A 25080-nucleotide genomic window follows, 5' to 3' on the forward strand; every position below is an offset into this window, starting at 1 on the left:
GTGTGTGTGTGTGTGTGTGTGTGTGTGTGTGTGTGTGTGTGTGTGTGTGTGTGTGTGTGTGTGTGTGTGTGTGTGTGTGTGTGTGTGGTCGTTACCAAGAGAATCTATGAAGGGAACGGAAGAAGAGAAGGAAGAAAAAGAAAGGAAAAGAAGAAAAGGGAAGGAAAGATATAGTTACAATGTTTATCAAGAATGGTGGTGAAAAGGACAGCTTAGAGGGAATAAATGGGAGAAGGAGAGGAAGACAAGGAGCAAGACAGTAGGAGAAGACAGGAGAGTATATGAGGGAGGGTAGTGTATCGTGGGAAGAGAAGTCGGTAGTAAAAGACGTTATGAGAAGGGATGACTGAAAGGAGATAAAGAGGATGGTCAGGAACAAGGTTGTTGAGATAAGGTAGGGCAGTTTATGAGGACGGTGTGCTGAGGGAAAAGGGTCGTTACTGAGGAAGGACAGAAAGATTTGTTGAAGTTACTGATCAGAAATGCACCGTCGGTCAACAGATATGCGGTAGAGAAAAAAGGTTTTATTGTGCATAGCGTCAAGTGACGATGAAGGTAGTTTTGACCACGTACTTCAAGAACAGGGACTGACTAAGGGTATGGGAAACAGCCATACACCTCATACTGCCGACTTTGCAGCGATACACCTTGCACTTCAACTAAAGACTGACACACCTCACACTGCGCCACGTCATACACTGCCACACAATGATACACCTCTTCACATTGCAACACCTCAAACTGCCACACCTCACAATGTCGCATCTTCTACTGCCAGACCTCACACTGCCACATCATCTACTGTCACACTACACACTGCTCCACGGCACACACACTGTCGCATCACACACATAAAACTCACATTGTTACACCTCCCATCAAGGTACATTAGGATCTAGTAGGGAGATCTCTAACCATTTAGTTTATTCCTTCTTTAATTTTATTTGTCTTTTTCTTCTCGTCCTTTCCTATTGTGTTACCGTAGTGTGAGATGTGTATGGAGGTGGCAGTGTGAAGTGTGGGAGTCAGGGGATTGCACAGGGTTGGGTAGTGTGTGGTTTTTAGTCACTGTACTGCCTTTCTTCGTTTTATGACTTATTCTGCATTTTCATTTTCTTTAACCATTTACTGTCTTTATCCCACTTTCTTTTTCTCATGTCCTTTCCCTCCTCCTCCGTCATTCACGAGGTTAACTGAAACGGAACTGACTTTCCCTTTATCAGAATCCTCCCCTTCCTACCCCATCCCACAGCTGTCTTCCCACTTCACACTTCCTCTCATCCCCTTCACCTTACTGCCCCATTTCCTCCTTCCCTACAAGCCTCAACAAACACCTATTTCCCCATTTCATACATGCTCTCACCCTCATCCATCCCATCCCTCATCCATCTATACCTCTTCCCTTACCACTTTTGCCTCATCAATCACGTACCTCCCTCCCCAGTGCACACCTCATCTCACCCCATTAAGCTCATTCCACTACCTCCATTTCCCTATCCACCCTATTATGCCCATTTCCCAATTTTACACTACCTTCCACCTCCTCCACCTCATCTCCAGTTTCAGGCCTCCCCACTCACCCAATCACACACCTATCCTTCCGTCCTTCCATCTCTCCACCTCATTCCTCTATCCATCTTTTAGCTATCCACCCCATCACACACCTCTCTCTCTATTTTACACTTCGTCTCACCTCCCCTTCCACCTCATACCCCACCTCCCTCCTTTCATTACCCTCCCAGTCACACATACATCTCCCCATTCCTTACATCCCTTCACCCTCTCCACCCCACCCTCCTTCCCTATCCATCTTCCCCCTTCCGCACACGCTCCCCTCCCTCATCTGTTCCTTCTATCCCTCTCTCTCTCTCTTCTCTCTCCTATCCCCATACAGATATACCTTTCGCTTCCCTTACATTTAATTCTCCTTGATCACTTTCCCTCCCCTACACACGCTTTCCCCTCCCCAACACCCATATCCTCCTCTTTCACAAACACACTACATCCCCCTTACACACACACACACACACACACACACACACACACACATACCTTCCCCTCATACGTTTCCCTCCCTCACAGCTTTCTTCCCTGTTTATAAAATCACCATCATCATCATCACCATCATCATCATCATCACCATCATCATAAAGTGGGCACAAAAGCAAGAGGGGTGTTTTGGGCAACATTCATGCAATTTTCAATGAGTTTTAATATTGTCTTGCACCGTAGCTGGTTTGATATGAAATGAGAGCGAGAGAGAGAGAGAGAGAGAGAGAGAGAGAGAGAAAGAGAGAGAGAGAGAGAGAGAGAGAGAGAAAGAGAGAGAGAGAGAGAGAGAGAGAGAGTGAGAGAGAGAAATTGACGGAAGCGAGATATCCGGTGGGAAGCAGAACTGGATGGACGAGGTAGAAGTTTATCAGTACAGGGGGTATAAACTCACGCACATACACACACGCACAGTTGCACACACACACACACACACACACACACACACACACACACACACACACACACACACACACACACAACAGCTGCAACAATTAAAGCACCAGCAATCACACTCACCTACCGCACACTTTAACACACCTTTACAAACACACTCCACTCATTCCTTCCGTCATTACCCACACGCATCCTCACCATTTCCATTCAGAGTCACCTTAATTGCTCTTTCACTCTCACACACCCTAACCAAACCAGCTCAAACATACCCTTCTCACAACTTAATTCTGACACATACACATACTCAAACATCCATACGCGCTGCTTGATTATTTCCTCACATATCCGCTCACTTCTTACAGGTAGTTAGTAAGAAGACAAGATATTTGGTTAAGACGGTACTGAGGGTGAAGTGGAAAATGGCGAAAGGAAATATTTGTATGGTGTAGATTAGATAATGACTGCGCTGGAGTTAAGTGTAAATATCTAATTGACATTTCCATACCATCGACTTACTAGGTGTGTGTGTGTGTGTGTGTGTGTGTGTGTGTGTGTGTGTGTGTGTGTGTGTGTGTGTGTGTGTGTGTGTGTGTGTGTGTGTGTGTGTGTGTGTGTGTGTGTGTGTGTGTGTGTGTTTAGGAAATAGCTACTAAACTAATCTAAAACTTGACCCATTATGTTTAGATTATGCCTCTGTGGTTCCTATTCCCTCCACTCCTCTTGCCTCCTACCACAGTCTTACGCCACTCTCTCCTCCACATCAATCTCCCCTTCTCTTTCTACTATCTCTCTTCCCTCCTTTCGTCCGCCTCTTCCCTCCTTTCCTTCTCCCTATCTCCTACCCCTTCCTATCGCTGTCTCAGGCCCTCTCTCTCCCACTCCTATCTCTTCTCTCTTCTTTCTCCTCTCTTCTCCCTCTTGTCTCCTCCTATCTCCCCCTCCTGTCTCATTCACACCAATCTCATCCCCTCTTTCTCCCCCTACTACCACACTCAACCCCTTCTCTCTCCCCCTATAACCACGCTCTCCCTCACCCTCTCTCCCTCCCCCTCCTACCGCAGTCTCACGTCCCTCTCTCCTCCTCCCGCAGGATGTTCGGCTGCGGTCGGTGCGGGCGGTGCGGGCTTGACATAGCGCCGCAGGAGCTGGTGATGCGCGCACGTCACCACGTCTTCCACCTCCACTGCTTCACCTGCGCCTCATGCCACGTCCAATTACACAAAGGTGAGGTGGAGTACCATCATCGTCATCACTGGTTTCATTTTCATCTGTACTTTTATCATCATCATCATCATCGTCGTCTTAATCGTCAGTATAGTCATCTTCGTCATCACTGTCATCATTATCGTCTTCACCATCATCATCATCATCATCACCCTTATCTGATCCGAATTAGATAAAATGTGGCACATATATATATATCTGTATGGGTCTTGGAAGAAGTGACTCAATTTTGAAGCAGACGTGGGATTCATTTCATTCCTGTTACTTCAATACGATTTTGTGTAACTTAGGAAGGACATCTGGTGGGAAAAAAGTTTTAGTCTTTTTACCTTATCTTGGCCCAGAAGATTCTTTCACGTAGGTCAGTGACAGACTACGGCTCTCATCCATAGCGCTTCTTCGTGACTGGCATCATGTCCTAGTGTTAATCTAATGTCACAACTCAAGATGGAGAGATGGATATTTTTGACCAAGTTAGCGTAAAATGGGTATAGGAACTTTAATACAGTGACTTGGCTTAATGTTTCTTTGATATCACCGGGCGTCTTTATGCAGCTTTAGAAGGAGTTTATACCATACAACCCAAGGAAGTGTTTTATAGTCTATTCCGGGCGGTGGGGATTAGAAACAGTCTTGATTTTAATACACACACACACACACACACACACACACACACACACACACACACACACTGTCTTAATCATTACCTTCAGCCCCAAGACGCCAATTTTCACAGGGTATATACCCCCATCATACGCCCCATCTTTCCACTCCATCATACCCACTTTCTTCCCTATCCCATACCCCCCAAATTAATAAAAACAAACAGATATACAAAAGTAGATCTATAAATGACCAAAGGCATGACAACCGAATGCTAAATCAGTCCAAAATGTATAGAAAACGCAAAACTGAACAAAATATCATGGTACTGAACGCAAACTTAGGAAAGCGCTTTTATGGAAGAGTATTTTTTCCAGAATAGTTAACATTTTCTTTTCACATTATTCTTCATATTTATTTAAGTTTCACATTTTGTCTAAGCATACGGCAAGGGGAAATCCAACTTACTGTTTCCTCCTTCTCTGTACTGACTTCACACACTTACCTGGGAAAGAAAAGTAGAGTTTTATAAGTATATTCTTGATAAATAAAACACTACACATTAATATATACGTCTAGGGAAAGGGAGAATGAATGGATGAAATAAAGAAACTAGGCAAACGAATGTATGAAACAAGAATGAAAGCGACAGAATGAATGAAACAAAGAATGAAAGTGTAAGAATGAATGAAGCAATGAAAGAGAATGGATTGTGATTTATTTTACACTTGCTAATGCTATACGATTTAGTCAGCTGATCTGTGGTGTGGGAAAACTAACACATATCATATTTTGGGCTCCCAGGTGACCACTTCGGTATGCGGGACGGAGCGGTGTACTGCCGAATGCACTACGAACTCATCCTCCACTCCGAGGCCGAGATGGAGGCAGTGGGCGTGGGGGTGTCTGCTGGCCTGCCCTTTGCCCCCCTTTCCCCCACGGCCCCCCGCTGCGCCTTCTACAACGGTGTGGGCGCGGCGCAGAAGGGCAGACCGCGAAAGAGAAAGCTGCCCACGGACGAGATCCCACCGCTGACACCACTAACACCAGGCATGGGTAAGTGTGCGTCTTTGTCTTCACCACTTTTTCAGCAAGAGTTCGAGTTTTTTTATTTATACAGTGTTTATCCTAAAACCATGCTCTACAGAAATGACGCATATACACACTGGGAAAGAGAAACAACGTAGATACTCACATGCATAAGAACACAGATCAATAAAGACTAAGTACACATATGAATAATAAAGAAGGCAAGGAAGACGAAGAATAAAGCAATATGAGGGAGGGTGGCGTGTCGTGGGAGGAAAAGAGCTAGTCTTGAAGAAGTACTAGGGAAAGGATGTAGAGCCGTGGCATTTTATTTTTCTGCTCCCGAGCTACGTGAATTAAGCTACAATAGGACGAGTATCTGGGTCAAGTAAAGGTTAAAAGTACAACAACAAAGTGGAAAGAAACGGCTGATAGGTATATGAGGGAGGCTGGTGTATCACTGCGAAAGATCGATAATGAATAAGGACAAAAATACCTGGAGATCCTTTGCCATGGTCTCCCCTCACATGAACAGGAGTTAGGCAAGAGATACATGATATACTTTCATTCTTGGTAAGGAGGGAACACCTTGAGATCCTTTTGCCATGGTCACCCCTCACAGGAACAGGAGTCAGGCAACAGATACCCGATATGTAGATTAACCTTGATCTCTTTGCAACGATGTTCTTTTTTTTTCTTTCTTTTTTTCTTTCTGTCTTTCTTTCATTCAGGCTCGCCATTACCATTATCACAACCCCAACATTCTCGACATCACCCTATACAAGCATACTGTCCAATTGAGTCCTAAAATTCCCTTTCTCCACCTGCCGTTAATATTATATTAATTTGCGTGAAGTTATACACAGTCATTACAATCCGTTTGGTTAGTTAAGGAGTTAGTTTTGACCAACTGTTAGCTTTAATTACACCAACTTACGAGTTACAGAAGGGCAGGAGGAGGAAAGGAAATTCTGGAGACAACAGTACATGAAGAAGCCAATATATTAAACTATCTCAACCTGCTTCTCCCTCTTGACTAATCCTGAGGCAGATCTGCGTGTGGGCTTTTGTGAACCAGGTTTCCACATTATGCGTTTCAGGTTATAAAATAGTTTTCGCAATATTTCCTGGGTAGGCTTGAAGTCAATCCGTCTACTGCTAAAACTAAAACCGTATGCACCTTCCGCTTTTATGGACATGCTGATATTGTATTTAAAAATGCCGCCAGATGGTGTTGGTCATATGCACGAATCTTAGCAGAGAGATGTATTATATGGGTGTCCTTACAGCTTTTTTTATTTTCTGTTCATTTATTTATTTAATTTTTAGCTATATTTTTTTCTGGAAGTGAAGGGTATTAACAGAGAGCGAGATGGTGGTGGTGGTATGCTCTTTATACTTTAATTTGCCCTAGGATTGCCATATCACCATCTTGAATGCCGAGTCGTAACAACAGATTAGCACTTGAAAATATTGCTAGTTAAGAAGAAGTTGTATGGGGTGAATGTAGAGCCGTATTGTCGTCTCAACCAATGGACTTAGTAAAATAAGCCTGAATAGGATGAAAACCTTGATTAAGTTAAGGTGAAATTATTATAGTAGTGGCGGTGTGTGTGCCGTGGGCGTAGTGGAAGTGGCGTGGTGTGGGCTATGGCGAAGGGACAGGTTTCAGGGCGGGAAGTGACGTGCTTTGGGCGTGGGCTGACTGCGACATATAGCCCCTCCTCTGTACCTACTGTTTATGTGGCTACCAACACTTATAGCCTTTCCTCTGTATCTATGTGGCTACCAACACTTAAAGCCCTCCTCTGTCCTGTCTACATATGTACTTGCACTTAAGATTGCCTGTTATCCACTCTGCTTCGTGCTTTACTATCCTTATCTTCAGACACATAGCATTAGTTACAATAGTCATATTCTTTTCTGTTACAAACAGCCTCGAGAGGGCCATTAGGTCTGTTGCTGTTTGCTTTCCTCTGTACTCCTTAGTACTTTGTACATGGTGTTAGAAATCTTTTGCAGCAGGAGGCGGGAGTATGGTAGTATGCGGTGTGTTATGAGGTGTGATAGTGTGAGGTGCGTTAGGGTGAGGTGCGGCACTGTGTGGTATGTCTGATGGTGAGGTGTGATTGCTATGTGTGTGTTTCTGTTAAGTGTGTCTAACTACGAAGTGTGGTGATGCAGTGTGAGGTGTATGTGTGGTGGCAAACTACAATCTCCCGAACCCTTTCTGCCACCACGTCCGTACACCACCCTTTGCAGGAAAAAAAAAAAAAGAAATAATATATAACAGTGGATAATAAAATCTGCTACTCTCCTCATTCACATCCTTCACAAAACAAAACTGGCGTGGATATATTAATGTGTCCCTTCATTGTTCACTCTCCAATCCCGGCCAAACACAATGCATCAACCATTCTCTCCAACCCCCTCCATACACTGCCCCTCACGAAATCAAATGGGTGATCAAATATACCACTTTCTCCAATCACCTCCTTTACAAAACCAATATGGTGTGGATAATCTAGTGTGCCCCTTTCTTTACATCTCCCAGCCCACCGACCCACAGGTGTATTCTCCACCAGTGTTCCCCAGGGGCTCACCTCTTGTCCTCTCCCTCCTCCCTCTCTCCCCTTCTCTCCTCCCTTTCCCCTCTCCCTCTCCCTCCCCCCACAATATTCCTAAGGGACGCTACTTATCTCATATCTTAACCAACTGCCACGATAAACAAATATCCATAGCAGCTTAGCATTATCAGATGTCGTTTGTTTTTCGCATTTTTATCGCTTAAATATTTACTCTGATTTGGTTGTCAAGTGAATGGTAGTCGCATGAGTGATGACAACGTTCTTCTTATGTTCTTATGATCTTGTGTTCTTATATTCTTAACGTTTTAGCAAGCAGTCTCATACACAACATAAAGCTCAGTGAGGTTTAAAATATGGATCTAGGCATAGATCTAGGGCTTTACCTTTTTCCCCACCCTCCACCCCTCTTACGCTCTCCTTCTCTCCTCCCTCCCTCTCCCTCTCTTTCCCCTCTCCCTCCTCCTCTCATCCTCTTCCCCTCTCTCCTTCTCCCCCCTCCCCCTCTCACCCTCATCCTCTTTCCCAACTCTTCCCCTTTCCCCACCTCTCTCACCCTCTTCCACATCCCTCCTACCCTCTCTCCCTACCTCTCTTCCCCTCTCTCTCCCCCACCAGTCTCACCCTCTTCCCCTCTCTCCCTCCCTGTCCTCTTCCTCCCTCTCTCCCTTCCTCCCCATCCCCTCCGCTGTTTTGTTTACCTCGCCATTGAGCCTCCAGACGGTGCGGCTCTCAGCAACCACTCCGCGTAATTAGTGATTCCTCTTTGTTAGCGCCGCTCAATGACAGGCATATGTTTACTGGCCTCTGCTTCCTCCCCGCCACCACCCCGCCCATCCTTCCGTACCCTCCGGTGGTCCAGTGGGTTACGTGCTGGTCTGGCGTTCGTCGGATTATGGTTTCGATCCCGGTCAGCGGAGAATATAAAGCCACGTCAGTAGTAGTAGTAGCAATAGCAGTAGTAGAAGTAGTAGTAGTAGTAGTAGTAGTGGTGGTGGTGGTAGTGGTTGTAGCAGCTGCAACCCCAGGCTCCTATGAATGTGAACCGGTGGACTGCAGAATGAAGTTACCTTGCTGTAGTTCACCATCCTCCTTTTTAGGGATAGGGAGGGAACTAAGGGACGATTGTATAACCAGGCAGCGGAGGCACCCGGTCATATCAGTGCCACCACGTGAAGGCGTCCCTCTCCATCACCCCAGTATAATGAATGAAAGATATATGATTACCAGGGTCTAAATCTCATCACTCTCCCACCGCTCCTCCTTCAGAAGCCTCCGATGGTCGACTGGGCAACGTGCTGGGCTGGGGATATGTTGGACCTGAGTTCGATTCGGGTCGGCAACGAATACTTAAAAACGCGTGAATTAGTGAAGTACCCTGCCTTCATACATTTCCTTCAGTGATATATAAAGACATACGCATAATCACTGTAATTTCAGCTTAAAACATCGCCACAAGCGCCTCTCACCTTACACTCCTAATGCCTTCGTCACGCATACCTGTCCGCAAAGCATGGGTAGGAGTGGGTCATTTCCCCAGTGATAGAAAGCTGTGTCTCTCTTCTTCGTGTATCAGACCCCTTTCAAGATCGCATAATTATCTTCATCCTTCAAGTAAGGTGATTATTGTTTTTCTTGTTTAACCGTAAGACATTTTATATCAGCTTACGACCTCCTTGTAGTGAAGGGATTAACGAAGGCTGCATCTTTTTTTTTTTTTCTAATGCAAGGAAGAAGGAACCAAAGGCCAGAAGCCCGCAAACTGTTCCCTCCAAGAAAAAAACCAACATGATAACAGAGCCAAATTCAAGAACCGCTCGAAAATCTGTCATGAATTAAAAAAGAAAATTTGGATGTAACAAAAATAAAACAAGTGGGCTTTAGAAGTTCATGACTGATGCGAGACCATATGGGGATGCGTAGAGTGAAGCCCCTGGACAGTGAAAATCCTTAGGGGGTGACTGATTAACCGGGCCGCTTCCAGATATCTTCCAGCTTCTAACAATACAAAGTCGTCATCGTACTGAAGGGATCACTTAGCTAATGGTGTAGGTGTGTACGAAATGATATCTACAATACGTACATACACACATATATACATACATACACATAACATACATACGCACATACATATACATATACACATACATATATTGCATACATACATACAAGTACATACATACATACACAGCACCATCCCTCCCTCCCGTCCTCCTCCCTCCGTTCCCTCCCTTTCAGCTTTGATGTTTTTTTGTTTTTTTTCTTCGTGTGTTTTTCCTTTCTCTTCTCGTCCTCCTCTTTTTTTTTTCCTTCTTCTTTTCCTCGCTTCTCAGTCATTCCCTCATCCATTTTCCTCCAATATTTTTTCCTCCTGCCTCTCACATTTCTTCTTTTCTTCAATTTTTCCCTCATGTTTTTCCTTCGTCCCTTTTTCTGTTTAATTTTCTTTCTTTTCATATCTCTTCCTTCTCTTTTCGTCGTTTTCTTCTCTCGTCCTCTCTCTCTCCTCCTCCTCCTTCTTCCTGTTATTCTATCATCCACTTTTTTCCTGTGCTTCCAATATCCTCTTACTCTTCTCATGTTTTTTTTTTTTTTAATCCCTCATTTTTGCTTTCCTCTTTTTCTCCCTCTTCTGTGTCTCCCTGTTTCTCATTTTTCCCTGCCTTTCTTGTTTTCCTGATTCCTTTTTACCCTTTCCCCCTCTTCACTATTTTTCTTTATCGTGTGCTTCCCTTCTCTCTTCCTTCTTTCTTTTCTCTCGTCTCCTGTCTCCCTCTGTCCTTGCTGTTCTCCATTTGTTTCTGTTTTCTGGTGTCTTTCCTCTTTATCTGTCTCTTTATTTATCTCTCTCTTTCCTCTTCCTCTTGCGTCTTTCCCCTTTCCTTGTTCTCTATTCCTCTTCTTTCTCTCCTTTACTATATCGCCCATTACCTTTTCGTTTCCATCCTTTTCTCTTTTCCTTTCGCTTTCCGTCCTCCTCCTTTCCTCTTATTCTTCCTCTTCCCTCCTTCTCTCCCTTATTATCCTTCCGTTTCTTCCCCTTTCTCTTTCCGCCATACCTCTCTCTCCCTCTTCATCTTTCTTCTTTCTCTCGTATTTATTCATTGCTCCTTCAACCTCCTTCCATTTTCCACTCCTGTGTCTCTTCGTTTTTAGTCTAACACCTCTCCCTTTCGCTCAGATTCCTCGTCTTTCTCTCCTAATCCCTTTTCCCCTCGCTTTCCCCTCGACTTTCTTCGCCCTCTCTCCCGTCCCCTCTTTCATATCACTCTCTCCCTTCCCCTCCTTCATATCGCTCTCTCCTTTCCTCTCTCTCCTTCCCCACTTTTACATCACTCGCGCCCCTCTCTCTCTTTCGCATCTCCACTTTCTTTCCCTTCTCTCTTCCTTCCTCTTTCTTTCTTCTCTCTTTCACTTTCTCACTTTTTCTCCCTCTCTCTCTCTCCCCTCTTGAACCTCTCATTCCCCTCTCCCTTTGCCTCTCTTCCTTCTCCCTTTCCCTACTTCCTTTCTTCCTCGCTCTCTCTCCTCTTTCACATCTCCACCCTTCCTCTCGTCCCCACTCTTCTTCCCCTCTCTCATCTCTCCCCCACCCTCCATTCTCCCCTTTCTCTTCCTTCCCTCTTCACATCTTCTCACTCTCTCTCCTCCCTCCTTCACCTCTCCTTCCTCTTTCATTTAATCTCCTCGTCTTCCTCCTCTCCCAGCTATCTCCTCTCAGCCTCTCCTACCGCGCACAAAATCTCATCTTCGTCTTCTCTACATCCTCTTTCTTCCTCTCTGCTCTTCCTCCTACTTTTGTTCCTCCTCCTCCAACTTTTCCTCCTCCCGTCTCCCTCTCCCTCACGTCCTATCTCCTCCAGTCTTGAAAGTGTCTCCATCGTCACTGATTTCCTCTCCCTCATCACTATTTCGTTGTATTAGTAAATTTTGGTGTCCTATTCAGGCTGACACTAGAATAATTTTACTGAACTCAGAAAATCATTAGAGCCGAATGTTAATGGAGTTGTGGCCCTGTTCCTTTCCACTCTGTAAAAGGAGCTGTTTTTTTGTCTTTCCTCTCCCTGTTTCCCGATGCTGTCTACTCCATTTACAGTAGTGGATAACAGGATGATGATGATGATGATGATGTATAAATGTGTGTGTGTGTGTGTGTGTGTGTGTGTGTGTGTGTGTGTGTGTGTGTGTGTGTGTGTGTGTGTGTGTGTGTGTGTGTGTGTGTGTGTGTGTGTGTGTGTGTGTGTGTGTGTGTGTGTGTGTGTGTGTGTGTGTGTGTGTGTGTGTGTTTTATAACGGCAGGCTTGTACACGTGTTCTTCATGGAGCGGGCATCTTTCCTACACACTCTGAAAACACGGTAATGACGCAGAGTAATGTAAGCAAAGTTGCGTAACAAAGGGGTGGCTTGGAGAGGAGCAGGGTAAGGAGCAGCAGCCGAGCGCAAAGTCAACTCAGCCGGGAAGATGCGTGCAAGGAAAGCGAGTATGAAGGCAGGTGACGGCGTGTAGAGGTAGTTTAAAGCCAGCACGAGAGAGAGGAAGATAGGGCACATAGTCTACTGAGCCGGGGAGAAAGCGTAGAAAACAAAGTTGGAGGTAGTTTGCAGTGTGGATGAGAGGCAGTTATAGCTAGGACGAAAGGGATTTTGAAGCGAGGAAGAGAAGGGAAGAGAGCGGGGTTTAGCAGAGGAAAATGAGTCGAGGAGAATGCTTAGAAGGTAAAGTGGAAGGCAGAAGTTTACACCCAAGGCTCGAGGCAGTTTACAAAGAGAAGGAGAGGCAGTTTACAAGCAAGGCGAGGAGCACTTTACAGTTTAAACGGAAGGGAAAGAGCAGAAGGTGTAACAGGGCACAATAATCAAATGAGACGTGGAAAAAATATGTAGACGGGAAAACTAAAGGCGGTTTATAACGTGGAGGAGAGGCATCATACAGCCAAGACTAGAGGCAGTTTACAATGTTCAAGACAGGCAGTTTACATCGATAATGAGACAGAGGTAAAAGCAGGAGGTATGGCTGGGCATAAAGTCAACTGAAGTCAAGTCCCACGAGAACGCTTTGAAGGCAGTTTACAACCAAGACCAGAAGCAGTTTACAGGGCAGAGGAAAGGCAGTTTACAGGGAGGAGGAGAGGCAGTTTACACGGAGGAGGAGAGGCAGTTTACATGGAGGAGGAGAGAGGGAAGCGTGAAAGAACAGAGTGAGTGAGGTGGAGGGCGCGATGTTGACAAGAGGCTCTCCTGCTCACACTGTAAACACTCCGACGCCCATCGACTTTAGACTCGGGTCCTTGTCTCTCCCATCTGACACAGGGGCTCCAGTTCTCATCAGCACCGTGGCACGTCTTCGTTACTAAACTCTTTTCACTTCATCTTGGCTTCAGAATAACATATCTCCATCCTAAATGCTGAACAAAAACATAGCACTAGACACGAAGAAGTGGTATGGAATTGATGTACAGCCGCAGTAACCTCCTAACCCCACGAGAATAACTACATCCCCCTATGATAACACGAGGGACATGTGTCTTTATTTAATCCTTTTTCTTTGTGGGGGGGGGGGTCGAAAAGTCAGTGAGGCATGGGGGACAGCGAGGTGGATATTGGCTTAGCACACACGCCCCTCAATGTCCCCCCACTTCCTCCTCCCCCCTCTTCCTCCTCCCCTTCTTCCTCCTTCCCCCTGGAGAGGTTTACAAAGGCAAACAGTAGAAGGGCGCGCCTCTGTTTTCCCTTAGCATTCGACCCCCTCCCTTTATTTTGTCAATCTCGGAGCGGATCCAGTTCGGGTTTTGTCATCCTTTTTTTTTAACGTCTCGGCTCCGATCAACTTTAGCTGTTCCACACTTTTTCTCTCTTTCTTTCTTTCTTTAACTCCTAATCCACGTTGGACTACTAACTCTAGCTAGATTTTTTACTATATTTCACATGCTACTGAGAAACATCCTTAGATCTGGAATTTTAAGAAATATTTTATTAAACCTCGGCTCTGATTCACTCTGGTTTTCTCGTCAATATTATAACGCCGAACGAATAGTTATAGTGATCGACGGTTCTCTGTATGTATGTATGTATATATGTATGTATGTATGTATGCGTGTAGGTGTGTATGTAAGTATGTTTGTATGTATAAACAAAACATACCATCAATGCTCAACCTCATATACACCAAAACTGGCACATACATTGAGTGTCGGTCTAAGAAGATGCCATTCGATTTCGGTTCACATCAATCAAAGGTCAAGGTCATAGGTCAAGGTTCAGACACGGCGTCACTGTCATCCCTGAGCACCATCTCTAATTTTCACTCTGTCACTCTCAGCTCAAGTTAGGATTTACGGAAAGTGTTTGTTATATTTCAGGGATATCCTTTAAAATATGTCAACTTTTTCCATGCAACCACTACTGCAAATTAAGAACATTGGTAAAGCACTATTCTTGGTAGTTAGAAAAAAAAAAGTTAGATAGGAGGATGGAAAAAATATATATATATAAAAATGGTTACATATGACGAGATTTCACTGTACTGAAAATCGTAGTGAGGGAAAAATTAGCCAGTTCAACCCGATGACGTTCAGTATTCTTTCCATTTCTTTCCCGCCTGCTCCAGACGATTTTCCTCAGATGCGGAAAGACTATCAGTAACGAAGGGGTGAATGAAGGCTATTAATCACCCCTCCATTACAGATATCCCGGGTAAAATAAAATCGTCCTGAGGTAGCAAAAACAAACTGATAAATACTTCCATACCCATCCATTTCGAGAAGTCAATCCTAAGGTGAATAAAAACACGTGAATACAGATGGAATAGAATTAGTTACACCTTATCTGATGGACGCTTTTGTTTATTCTTGCTGCCACCAGACGATTTTTACACAACTTGGGAGGGAGTTCGAGTAGTGAAGAGGTCCCTAACCCCTGTAAGTCTGAAAAATCTCTAACATGCTAAATACAGATAGACTAAAATGAATAACACCTCATCTGATGGACGCTTTTGTTAATTCTTCTTACCACCAGACGATTTTTACTCAACTTAGGAGGAAGTTCTCGTAGCGAAGAGGTTAATTAAGGTCCTATCTAACCCCTCCAAGTCTGAAAAGTCTCTAACATGCTAAATACAGATAGACTAAAATGAATAACACCTCATTTGAAGGACGGTTTATTTAATTTTTCTTAGCGCTAGACGATTTGTGCTAAAGCTGAGACGGAGTTCTAGTGGCGAAGGGGTTCATTAAGGCCATCTCCAACTCCTACAAGTCTGAAAAGTCTCCCCTGTGCTAAACAAAAGTCTGAGAAAAGGAACAGCGATATAAAACTACGTCACTGGATTAAAGAGCTTATTGGGAGGATTTTACCAGGTACGAGGTTAGTAGGTACACAGAATCCCCACTTCCTATCCGGCAAAAAACCCTCTCGTCTTCTTCCAAGTTGAGAGCAAATTAGGTGATAAAACTCCGCCCTGGTTCAAACACACTGCTCCCCCCGATTTTTCTGTGTCGCCAGTCAACATGAAGCATATGTTTGAATGCAGCCCGTGTTTGCCTAAGAGATGAAATGGGCGCCATGAATTATATAATGGGATGAGGCTCCATTGATGCGAAGGGGAGGCGGGGAGGGAGGAAGGAGGGAAGGGAGGGAAGGAGTGAAGGGGAAGGGTGAGGGAGGAAGGAGAGAAGGGAGGGAAGGAGTGAAGGGGAAGGGTGAGGGAGGAAGGAGAGAAGGGAGGGAAGGAGTGGAGGGGAAGGGTGGGGAAGGAAGGAGAGAAGGGAGGGAAGGAGTGAAAGGGAAGGGTGAGGCAGGAAGGAGAGAAGGGAGGGAAGGAGTGAAGGGGAAGGGTGAGGGATGTGAAAAGAGGGAGGGGAGATTTGAGAAGGAGAGCAAAGAGAGACAGAGAGAGAGAAGAAAGAGGGTAAGTGAGAGGGAAGGAGTAAAAAGGTGAGAGGAGAGAGAGGGAGGGAGTAATGAGGTTAGAGAGGGGGGAGAGGAAAATGAGAGGGCGGAGAAAGGAGGAGGGGAGTAAAGGGGTGAGAGGGAGGGTGAAAGGAGAGAGTGGGAGGGGGTAAAGGGTAAGAGAGAGGGCAGAGGAAGGTGAGAGTGAGAAGTAAGGAATGAGAGAGGAATGTGAAGAAGTGAGTGGGATGGGAGTATTGGATAACAGGGAGAAAAGAGAGGGGAAGGTGAGGGGGTGAGAGAGAAGGGGTATAGGAAAAATGAGGAATGGAAGGAAGAGGAGGTGAAAGGGAGAGGAGGAAAATGGAGGAGAATAAATGAACGAGAGAGAGGGGGAAGGAAGGGAAAGACAAACAGAGGACCTGGGAGTAGGGGGTAATGGGTGAGGGAGGTAGGGGGTAAGGGGTAAGGTATCAGGGTGTGGTAAGGGGGATAAAGAGCCTTGCAGATGATTACACAGACCCTTCCTGTGATAATCCGGGATCTGAGCGCCCTTCTGATCGGCACACCACTTGGCCATCACGTCCTCCTCGGCGGCACTGATTGCGTGGGCTTGGGGGGCTCTCTGACACCTATTGCCAGTTCTCTCGTGGACTTAGGAGGCTCCCTGACACCTCTTGCCGTTACTCTTTTGGGATTAGGAGCTTCCCTGACACCTTTCCTGAACAGGTTAATGAAGGCAATATTTAGCCCTGTTCTCCTGAGCTGAATAAAATCATATCACTGTATTACGCTACACACACACACACACACACACACACACACACACACACACACACACACACACACACACACAGTTTCCTATACAAACACGTGCGCCCTCATACACAAACACACATAAACCTTTCTTTACACACTTATTCATAAACAAGCATGCACAAATACAGAGCACCCCTTGCACACAGAATACACGTCCCCACTCAAAAGCCTCCCCTCACACACACACACACACACACACACACAGCGCATGATAACCCACAAATGGAGACACGAAATTCAGACTCTTAAACCACCATATAAGGCAGAACATAAGAGAATCGACCCGTAGCCTGTCACTTGCCCAAAAAATCCAAAAACTTCATAAAAAAGAAATAAGATATGATAATAGGAAATAAGACAAAATGTATAGGAAGACAAATTTAGAAGAAATCGTTTCCGTGTCATCCAGAGGCAACTGAGAGCATCCTGACTGCTGAGGACACGGTGACAACATGGAGGCGGTTTGTTTGTGGCCACCCTTCCCGAGATTAATATGTCTGGCCACTGATGGATAAACATAGATAGACAGATAGATAGAAAGACAGATAGTGTTATATTTTGTGGTCTTTCGTTTTTTTTTTTTTTTTTTTCATATCTGCCTTTTCATCACGAAGCTGGATCATTCCTTAAAATGGGATGGTTTGGCTGTCTTACCTAGCGCTTCTCTTGGCCGAAAGCTCCAAGTGAAAAACACCGGCATCGTCTCCGTCAGGGTTCTTTTGTAGCCCCCCTCGCAGCAGCCGAAGCGTGTTATCCCTCCAAACAGGGGACGGAAGCAGCGCCGCGGCCCAGCCCTTACCCACACCTTCAAAAGCCGCCGACAGGTGACGCCCGCGGGAGGGAATTACGGGGTGAGGGCGGAGGAGGGCGGTAATGAGGCGCGCGGAACAACACCCAAGTCATGCGGCTCTTCCCCCTGCCCTCCCTTCTCCCCGACGGCTTTTTCCTCCCTGCTAGCTCTTCCTCCCTCCCCTCACCCTCCCCACGCATCACCAAACGTCAAATCTCGCCTCTCGTAGCGAATTATATCTTTCCAGTGTCATACTTCCGGGAGATTATAGAGGAATAATTCTGAGTTTTACGGCGAGTAATTCCCTTGAACTATGGCAGTCAAAGCCCATGTCTCAGAGTATGCGCTGTAAACTTGGAACCTTCGGGATCCACGGCATATCATGAACTGACTTATATCTCTCCAGTGTCATGCTTCCGGGGAGTTATAGAGGAATAATTCAAGGTTTTACAGCCAATAATCTGTCTTGAGCTACTGTAGTCATGGCACATTTCTGAAAGTACGTGCTGTAAACTTGAACACAGAGCTGCAGAATTATACCTCTCTGGTGCCATGGTTCCAAGGAGTTATAGGGGAATAATTTTGAGTTTTACGGGATATCTCGAGCTTCAGATAATATTGCGCATTTCTCTCAGGTATGTGCTTACCCTTAAACCTGCAGCACATACTCGTACAATTACATCAACACCTGGCAGTAATCTTGTTGTCATAGGGGATCTCGCAAGCAGTTTCCTCGGCGATTTACACTGCATATAGCGCCTTGATTGCCTTTTGTAGGAGAATGATGCAGAGATAGAGGAATATTTAAGCTTAATATGCAAAATGATCGTCAAGAAAGTGGTGTTAGGAATCCTGCCATAACAACGTGAACTCGGCTCTGTCTCACTTTCCAGCCTCATGTGTGACTGCTGTAAGTCTGTGGGTACCTTTAAGACATGTAGCAACACATTAAAGAAAGCACTCTGAGGTGATTCAGCCATGTGGAGCGAATGGGGAGTGAAAAACTAACTTGGAGAGAGAGAGAAAGTGACTGGAGGAATGAGAAACTGACTGGGAGAGTGAGAAAGTAGCGGGGAGAATGGATGAATGTGAGATGGCTGAAGGAGGGACACCGAGAATGAAGTGGAGAGATACGGTGCGAGAGTATGGAACAGAGAGTGGTGTTTCGTGGGGAGAAGGGTCGTTACCGAGGAGGGACAGAAATACCTCGAGATCATTTTTTGGAGAACATGCTTCACAGGATGCAGCGTCAGGCAAGAGAACAAGAGGCCACTGCCCCAAACCGAACCAATGCCGAGCCAATTTCTCCCTGTGTGACTGCGCACTCCTACACAGAAAATACATCACCAGTGCCTTGTGCTGCAGCATCAGATAAAGCTGCTGAAAACCATTAAATACCGCTAAGGTAACTAATTAGTCCAGAATTACACCAATCTCAGGTAATTTCTCTCGTGTGATTGCGGACTCTTCCACACGGTATACCATCAGTGCCCTCTAATGATGTGTAACCTGTTGTAACGGGCAATTAGTCCCAAATGATGCCAATCCCAGGCAACTTCCTCACACTGGGTGCGTAGCTCAAGCTTTTACCATACAAATGCATCACCAGTGACTCACAGTCCAGCGTGATATATAACTTTTTTTTAAATACAACAATGAAAGAACCAGAGGCCATGGAGCCCGCAAAATATTGTTCCCTCCAAGAACAAAATCAAGATAACAGCGAGCTAGTTTCAAGATCGTTCATTTCGAGACTTACTGCTAAAAGTATCGAACAAGAATATATAAGAGAATATGCGATCCGAAGGCTTTGTCTATATGTACTCTTAAAGCAAACGTAAGTCCTTTTTATAATTCGTCTTTCTAACGCTTGTTTTTGTTACGAAGTCCTTTGATTGTCTATTCTTGGAAGTATCTCGCCATAAAGTTCCGTTGCTAGCACTCTATCTGACACATCCACTTACATTACAGGTTCATAAAAAAAAAAAAAAAAAGGGGGGGGGGAGGAAGAAAAATACTGCAGCACACATCCATCACTTACAATAAAGACAGCCTCTGCCTCAGGCGTATGTGTAGCTACTGTATGGACTTGATTCCTGGATAACAAAATAGTCCCCGATTTCAACATAAAGAGTATTTTTCCATGACCACTGGCAAAACACGCGACACACAACACCGGTCAGTCTTAATAACTTCACCCAACGTACGTCTTCTGTATTTCGTTCTTGTTGCTTCCAGACGTTGTTATTCAGCTTAGGAGGGAGTTTTAATCTTGAAGTGTTAATGAAGGCTCTATCTAACCCCTCAGGTTCGAAAAATCACCCCCTAAGCTGAATAAAATTGCCAAAAAAAAAACACAGAATTCTTTTGAGATGGGATATGTGTCTCTTTCTATACGTTTGCATCGGCTCCACTGTTTTTATGTTCGCTTGCAAGGGGGTTATCAAGTCGCCCCCCTCCTCCAAGCAGTTTTTTTCTGAAGATAGTCGCTTCTAAACCCCTTCAAGTGTCGTTTTCAGCAAGTCGTCGCTTCTAACCCCCTTTAAGTGTAGTTCTGAGCTATAGTGGTCGCTTCTGAACCTCTTCTAATATCGTTTAGAGCAAGTCGTCCTTTCCTAAATCCCCTCGAGTATCGTTTTGTGCAGTAATCCAGCCAGATTGTCGTTCTGTGTTGGTCGTCGTGGCGGTGTAGTCATGTTTGGGAGTAACCATTATCCCTTGATTACACACACCGCGGCACACTTGCATTCTTACACACACTCCCCACCACCATATCCCTCCAATACTTTTTCTCTTTTACTTCTCTTTCCCTCTCACTGTCTCCTCACTTTCTCACCTTCCCTCTCTCTCCCTTTCTCTGTTCTCTCCGTTTTTCACCTTCCTCACTCTCACTCTCCTTGTTCCTTAGAGTTCTCACCTTCCTCTCTCTCCCTCACCCCGCTCCTTCTCTCTTTCTATCCTTCCTTCTCTCCCTCTTGTTGTTCCCCCCCCTCTCTCTCACCTTCCTCTCTCTCCCTCTAACCTTTACCCTTACTCTTTTCCTCTCATCTTCCTTCCCAACACCTCTTCTTCACACTTTCACTCCCACTTCCACTTCCTCTCTATATTCTCCACTTTATTTTCCATCTCCACTTCAGCCTTTACCTCCCTCTTCATTCTACCCTCTTCTCTCTTCCCTCCCAGTTTCTCCCTCTCTCAGTCTCACTTTCACTCACATTCCCACTCCCTCTCTCTCACACTCTCTTACACTCCTCCTCTACCTTCACCTCCACCTCCTCCTTTCTTCCTTCTTCCCTCTCCCTCCAAATTGCCCTTCCCTCTTGCTCTTCCACTAAACATCCATCTTCCCTTCTCTCTCTCCTCCCCCCCCTCCCTATCTTCCCCTCTCTATTTCTTTCTCTCTCCCTCTCCCCTTACTATCCCTCTACACATCCCTCTTCCCCCTCTCTTCCCCTCTTTCTTTCTCTTTCCCTTTCCCCTTCCTATCCCTCTACACATTCCTTTTCCCCCCTCTCTTTCTCTCCCCCTCTCCCATCCTATCCCTCGCTTTCCTCCCTCTCTTCCCCTCTCTCTCTCACCCCCTCCCCCTCTCTCCTTCACACTCTCTGCCTCTGTACAGTCATTCCCTTTAACAAACTCCTAAATTAGTGTCTTCGGGCCATCCTTACGTCCATTACTTTGAAAATCTTAGACTAATTGTGTCTTTTGTTGTTGACTTAACCCTTTCACTGGGATGTGCTCTCTCTCTCTCTCTCTCTCTCTCTCTCTCTCTCTCTCTCTCACACACACACACACACACACACACACACACACACAAACAAACACACCTTAATACTTCCCTAAAACCCATTCCCTCAACCATACCCAAAGTTAATTCCACCCTGCATCCTTTCACTCTAGTCTGTTCCCTTTAACTTGGCCTAAAATTACCATCATTCCATCTTGATTTTTCAGGTGTACCTAGAGACTTGCACTAAAATATGATACTAGTCACGAAGAAGTGATTATTAGGGAAATAGGCAAAGCTATAGTATTGTCTTAACTTGTCACTGCGCTGTAGCAAAAGATAAGCACTTGAATATGAAGCTAGTCACGAAGAAGTGCTATGGAATGGATACAGAACCAGCGTATTTCTTATTCTGGTACTTAGATAAGGGAAATAAACTGGGAAAGGACGAAAAAATCCGACAAACTAAGATGGAGGAACGACAGCCTTTCTCCCCATTTACGACCTCCGACTTTTTTTCTTTCTTTCTTTTTTTTTTTCACCCATATATACCTCCGTCTACTTTCCCTTCACTCACCGGTAGAGCGTTGGACTGGTGTTTGAGCGGAGGTGAGATTAAGCCCTCATTGGAGCAGGGAAGCCAAACACTAAGAGTAACAAGTAACCCACACCACAAACTATGATGCTAATTTCTGCTTCATCCACTTTATCATCATTCCATCATCTTCCCCATTCCATCACCATTTGCCCATCACTATCACCATCTCAGTTTTCACCACTACTTTACCGAGCGTTCTACCATGTCTCCACCAATATCCAGCATTCATCATCCTTTCTTCATCACTATCACCATCCCAGATTTCACCACAACCTTAGCGTCCTCCTTCCCTTCACCTCTCGAGTTCCCCCACCTATCCACCATCTTCCACCTAACCATCACTCTTTCTAACTCACTATCGCCATTCCAGTTACTCCACCACTTCATCGTCCTCCAACTCTTCACCACCCGAATTCCCCCACCTATCCACCATCTTTCACCACTCCATCACCCTTTCTCCATCACCACCACCATTCTAATTTCCAACCTTTCTTCATCATTGTCACCATTCCAGTTTCTCCACCACTTTATCGCTCTCCTTCTCCACCACCCAAGTTCCTCCACCTCGCCACCAACGTCCACCAAACGATCGTTCTAAATTTTCCTTTTCCTTTCACCCTCCTCCATCATTCTTTCTCCATCACTCTGTCGCCTTTCTCCACCTTTTTGATTCGTGCTTTCGGAAAATCACAAAAGTTTCACTACCATTTCTCAGGCTCTCCACCCCTCCTACCACACTCACCACCACCTCGCTCCATCTCTCCACCACACTACCACAAGGACAGAGCAAAACACTGATACAGAAAGATATACAGACAAAAAGATAAGAGCAAAAAGACAGAACTCAAAGAGAGAGAGAGAGAGAGAGAGAGAGAGTCCCTGTGGTCTGCCCCATCATGTAATATTCAGGGACCTGAGTGTGGCGAGACGAAGGGGACGATAAACACCACAAACACCACCACACACCACAAACACCACACACCACAAACAACACACCACAACTCCACACACCACAAACACCACACACCACAAACACCACCACACACTACAGAGACCTACTGGTAGACAAGAAAAGGGAGGGACAAGGAGAGGGAGAGAGAGATTGTGAGGTTAGGACAAGGTGACAGGGTTGGACATGGGGCACAGGACGTGGCTGACATGGAGAGAGAGTTACGTGAAGAAAATTACAAGGGTACAGGGAATGTGATGTAGAGTTACAGAGGTTGCAAGAGGAGGGTTACAAGCACATGTGGGTAGAGTTGCAAGGGTACAGTAGTGGCAGAGGGATGTGGAGACAGGGTACAACAACAAAAACAAAAACAAAGCAAGAAAATAAAAACAATAACAGAACAACGACAGTGGCAGAAAAAAATCACACCAAGAACGATAACAAGCAACAACTACAACAACTACAAACAGGGATGCAAACGTACTGTACCAATTCCACACACACACACACACACACACACACACACACACACACACACACACACACACACACACACACACACACACACACACACACACACACACACACACACACACCTGAAAAATCCACACGTGAATATCAAATAAACCCAATATACCCGTATCCCAACTAATGTTTTGAGTCGAGTCCCGGAGCTCCTGTGTGCGTGCTAGCCTGTTGCCTGTTAATTGGATTTTATTTCCACATGAAAGAACACAGACATGACGATCAAATATATTCCAGTTCCGTGATTTGATTGTTCCGACCGGCCGATTCTGTTCTTTATGGCAACCCAGTAAATCTGCTAATTGGCGATGCTGCTCCTGTTTTTCATCGCTGTAAATATTGTGTGCATTTCAGTCGCGCGCGTGTGTGTTTTTTTCCTAGTGTAGTCTATCTTTTTCTCACTCCTCACTCAGTCTCTCCTCTCTACCTCTATACTTTTTACTCTCCATAGCAGTATTTTATTTTCTCACCTCTCTCTCTCTCTCTCTCTCTCTCTCTCTCTCTCTCTCTCTCTCTCTCTCTCTCTCTCTCTCTCTCTCTCATTTCTGCGTCACTACTCCTCACCTTCTATAGCATCGTTATTCTCCTCACTCCTCACTCTCTCTTTCTCATGTCTCTACTCTTTGCTATAATGTTTTTCCTTTCACTCTCTCGTCACCAGCTTTACCGTTATATATATTTCTCTCTCTCTCTCTCTCTCTCTCTCTCTGGTCTGTAACTTTATAACTCTACGTAACCTTCCGTCCTCCTTCAACCTCTCCTCATCAACCTCTCTCTATCGTACCCCCATCAACCCTCCATCAACCCCTCCCCCATCAACCCCTCCCTACCAACTTCCATCAATCCCTCCATGTCAACTCCCAATCAACCTCACCCTCATCAACCCCTCCCTATCAACTCCTAGTAAACCTCTCCCTCATCAACCCTCCACCAACACCCCCATCAACCCCCCTAGGCATCATTAAGCCAGCCCCATCATTAATTACTGACCTATGTACCTAGTATATCATTACAGCCAAAATTAATTACAATATGTATAATTTGTATAACTCGCGATGGATGTAATTTGCCAGTACCACGCGCCGGCTAGTTAGGGACCTTAGTTACACATCACATGGTTCAAAATTCAGGGGATTTAAGGGAGACTCATTTATTTTCGCTCAGAGTATGGTAGTTTAGATTCCTCTTCTTGCTAATAGACGATTTTTTTTTTTAATTCCACACTACTGAGAACTTTTTCGACGGGTCCGTATTATCGTCCGTTGAGGAAGCTCCCTAACACCGTCTCCCAAGCGATTTATTTTGCTTATTACACCTTACGATCCTCTCAGCCCCCTAACACCGTTTCCTGTGCGATTTATTTTGCTTATTACACCTTCCTGTCCTCTTAGCCCCCTAACACCTTTTTCTAAGCGATTTATTTTCCTTATTACAGCTTACTGTCCTCTTAGCTCCCTAACACCTTTTCCTAAGCGATTTATTTTGCTTATTACATCTTGCTGTCCTCTTACCTCCCTAACACCTCTTCCCATGAGATTTATTTTGCTTATTAGACCTTACTGTTCTATTCTGTGGTATATAAATCCTTCCAATAGCCCCCTACTCTGCATAAATAACGCGCAAAGTTATATCAACCAACCATATCCAAAAATGAATCGCTAAGGGGGAGGTGTTTGGGAGTTTCCTTACCAGCCGAGTATACGGGGCCAAGTGGATCTCCTAGAATAAAATCGTCTGGTGGTAGCAAGAAAAAAAAACGAAAAGAAAAAAAACTAAAAGGTCTAAGGGCAAAAATATTCATCAGATCTCAAAATATGGGCAAGATTTTCATTAATTTTCGTTCATGGTAGGGACAACTCTTTAAAATGTTCCATTCCAGACAATTTCAGACGATTTTCT

The 25080-nt window shown here is 45.1% G+C and overlaps 1 protein-coding gene across 1 annotated transcript in view; it reads left to right on the top strand.

Annotated features, from left to right (window-relative positions):
* LOC145400389 (LIM/homeobox protein Lhx2-like) overlaps positions 1 to 25080 on the top strand; it is a 66504-nt gene that overhangs the window by 34465 nt on the left and 6959 nt on the right. The window contains exons 2-3 of the mRNA XM_080272904.1: positions 3536 to 3669; positions 5077 to 5328. Of these exons, the coding sequence (XP_080129030.1) occupies positions 3536 to 3669; positions 5077 to 5328 (386 nt within the window). The remainder of the gene's footprint in view (positions 1 to 3535; positions 3670 to 5076; positions 5329 to 25080) is intronic.

This window comes from Coenobita brevimanus, chromosome 52 (assembly GCF_032717465.1).
Source record: "Coenobita brevimanus isolate Jiangsu-jjx chromosome 52, ASM3271746v2, whole genome shotgun sequence".
Lineage (NCBI taxonomy): Eukaryota > Metazoa > Arthropoda > Malacostraca > Decapoda > Coenobitidae > Coenobita > Coenobita brevimanus.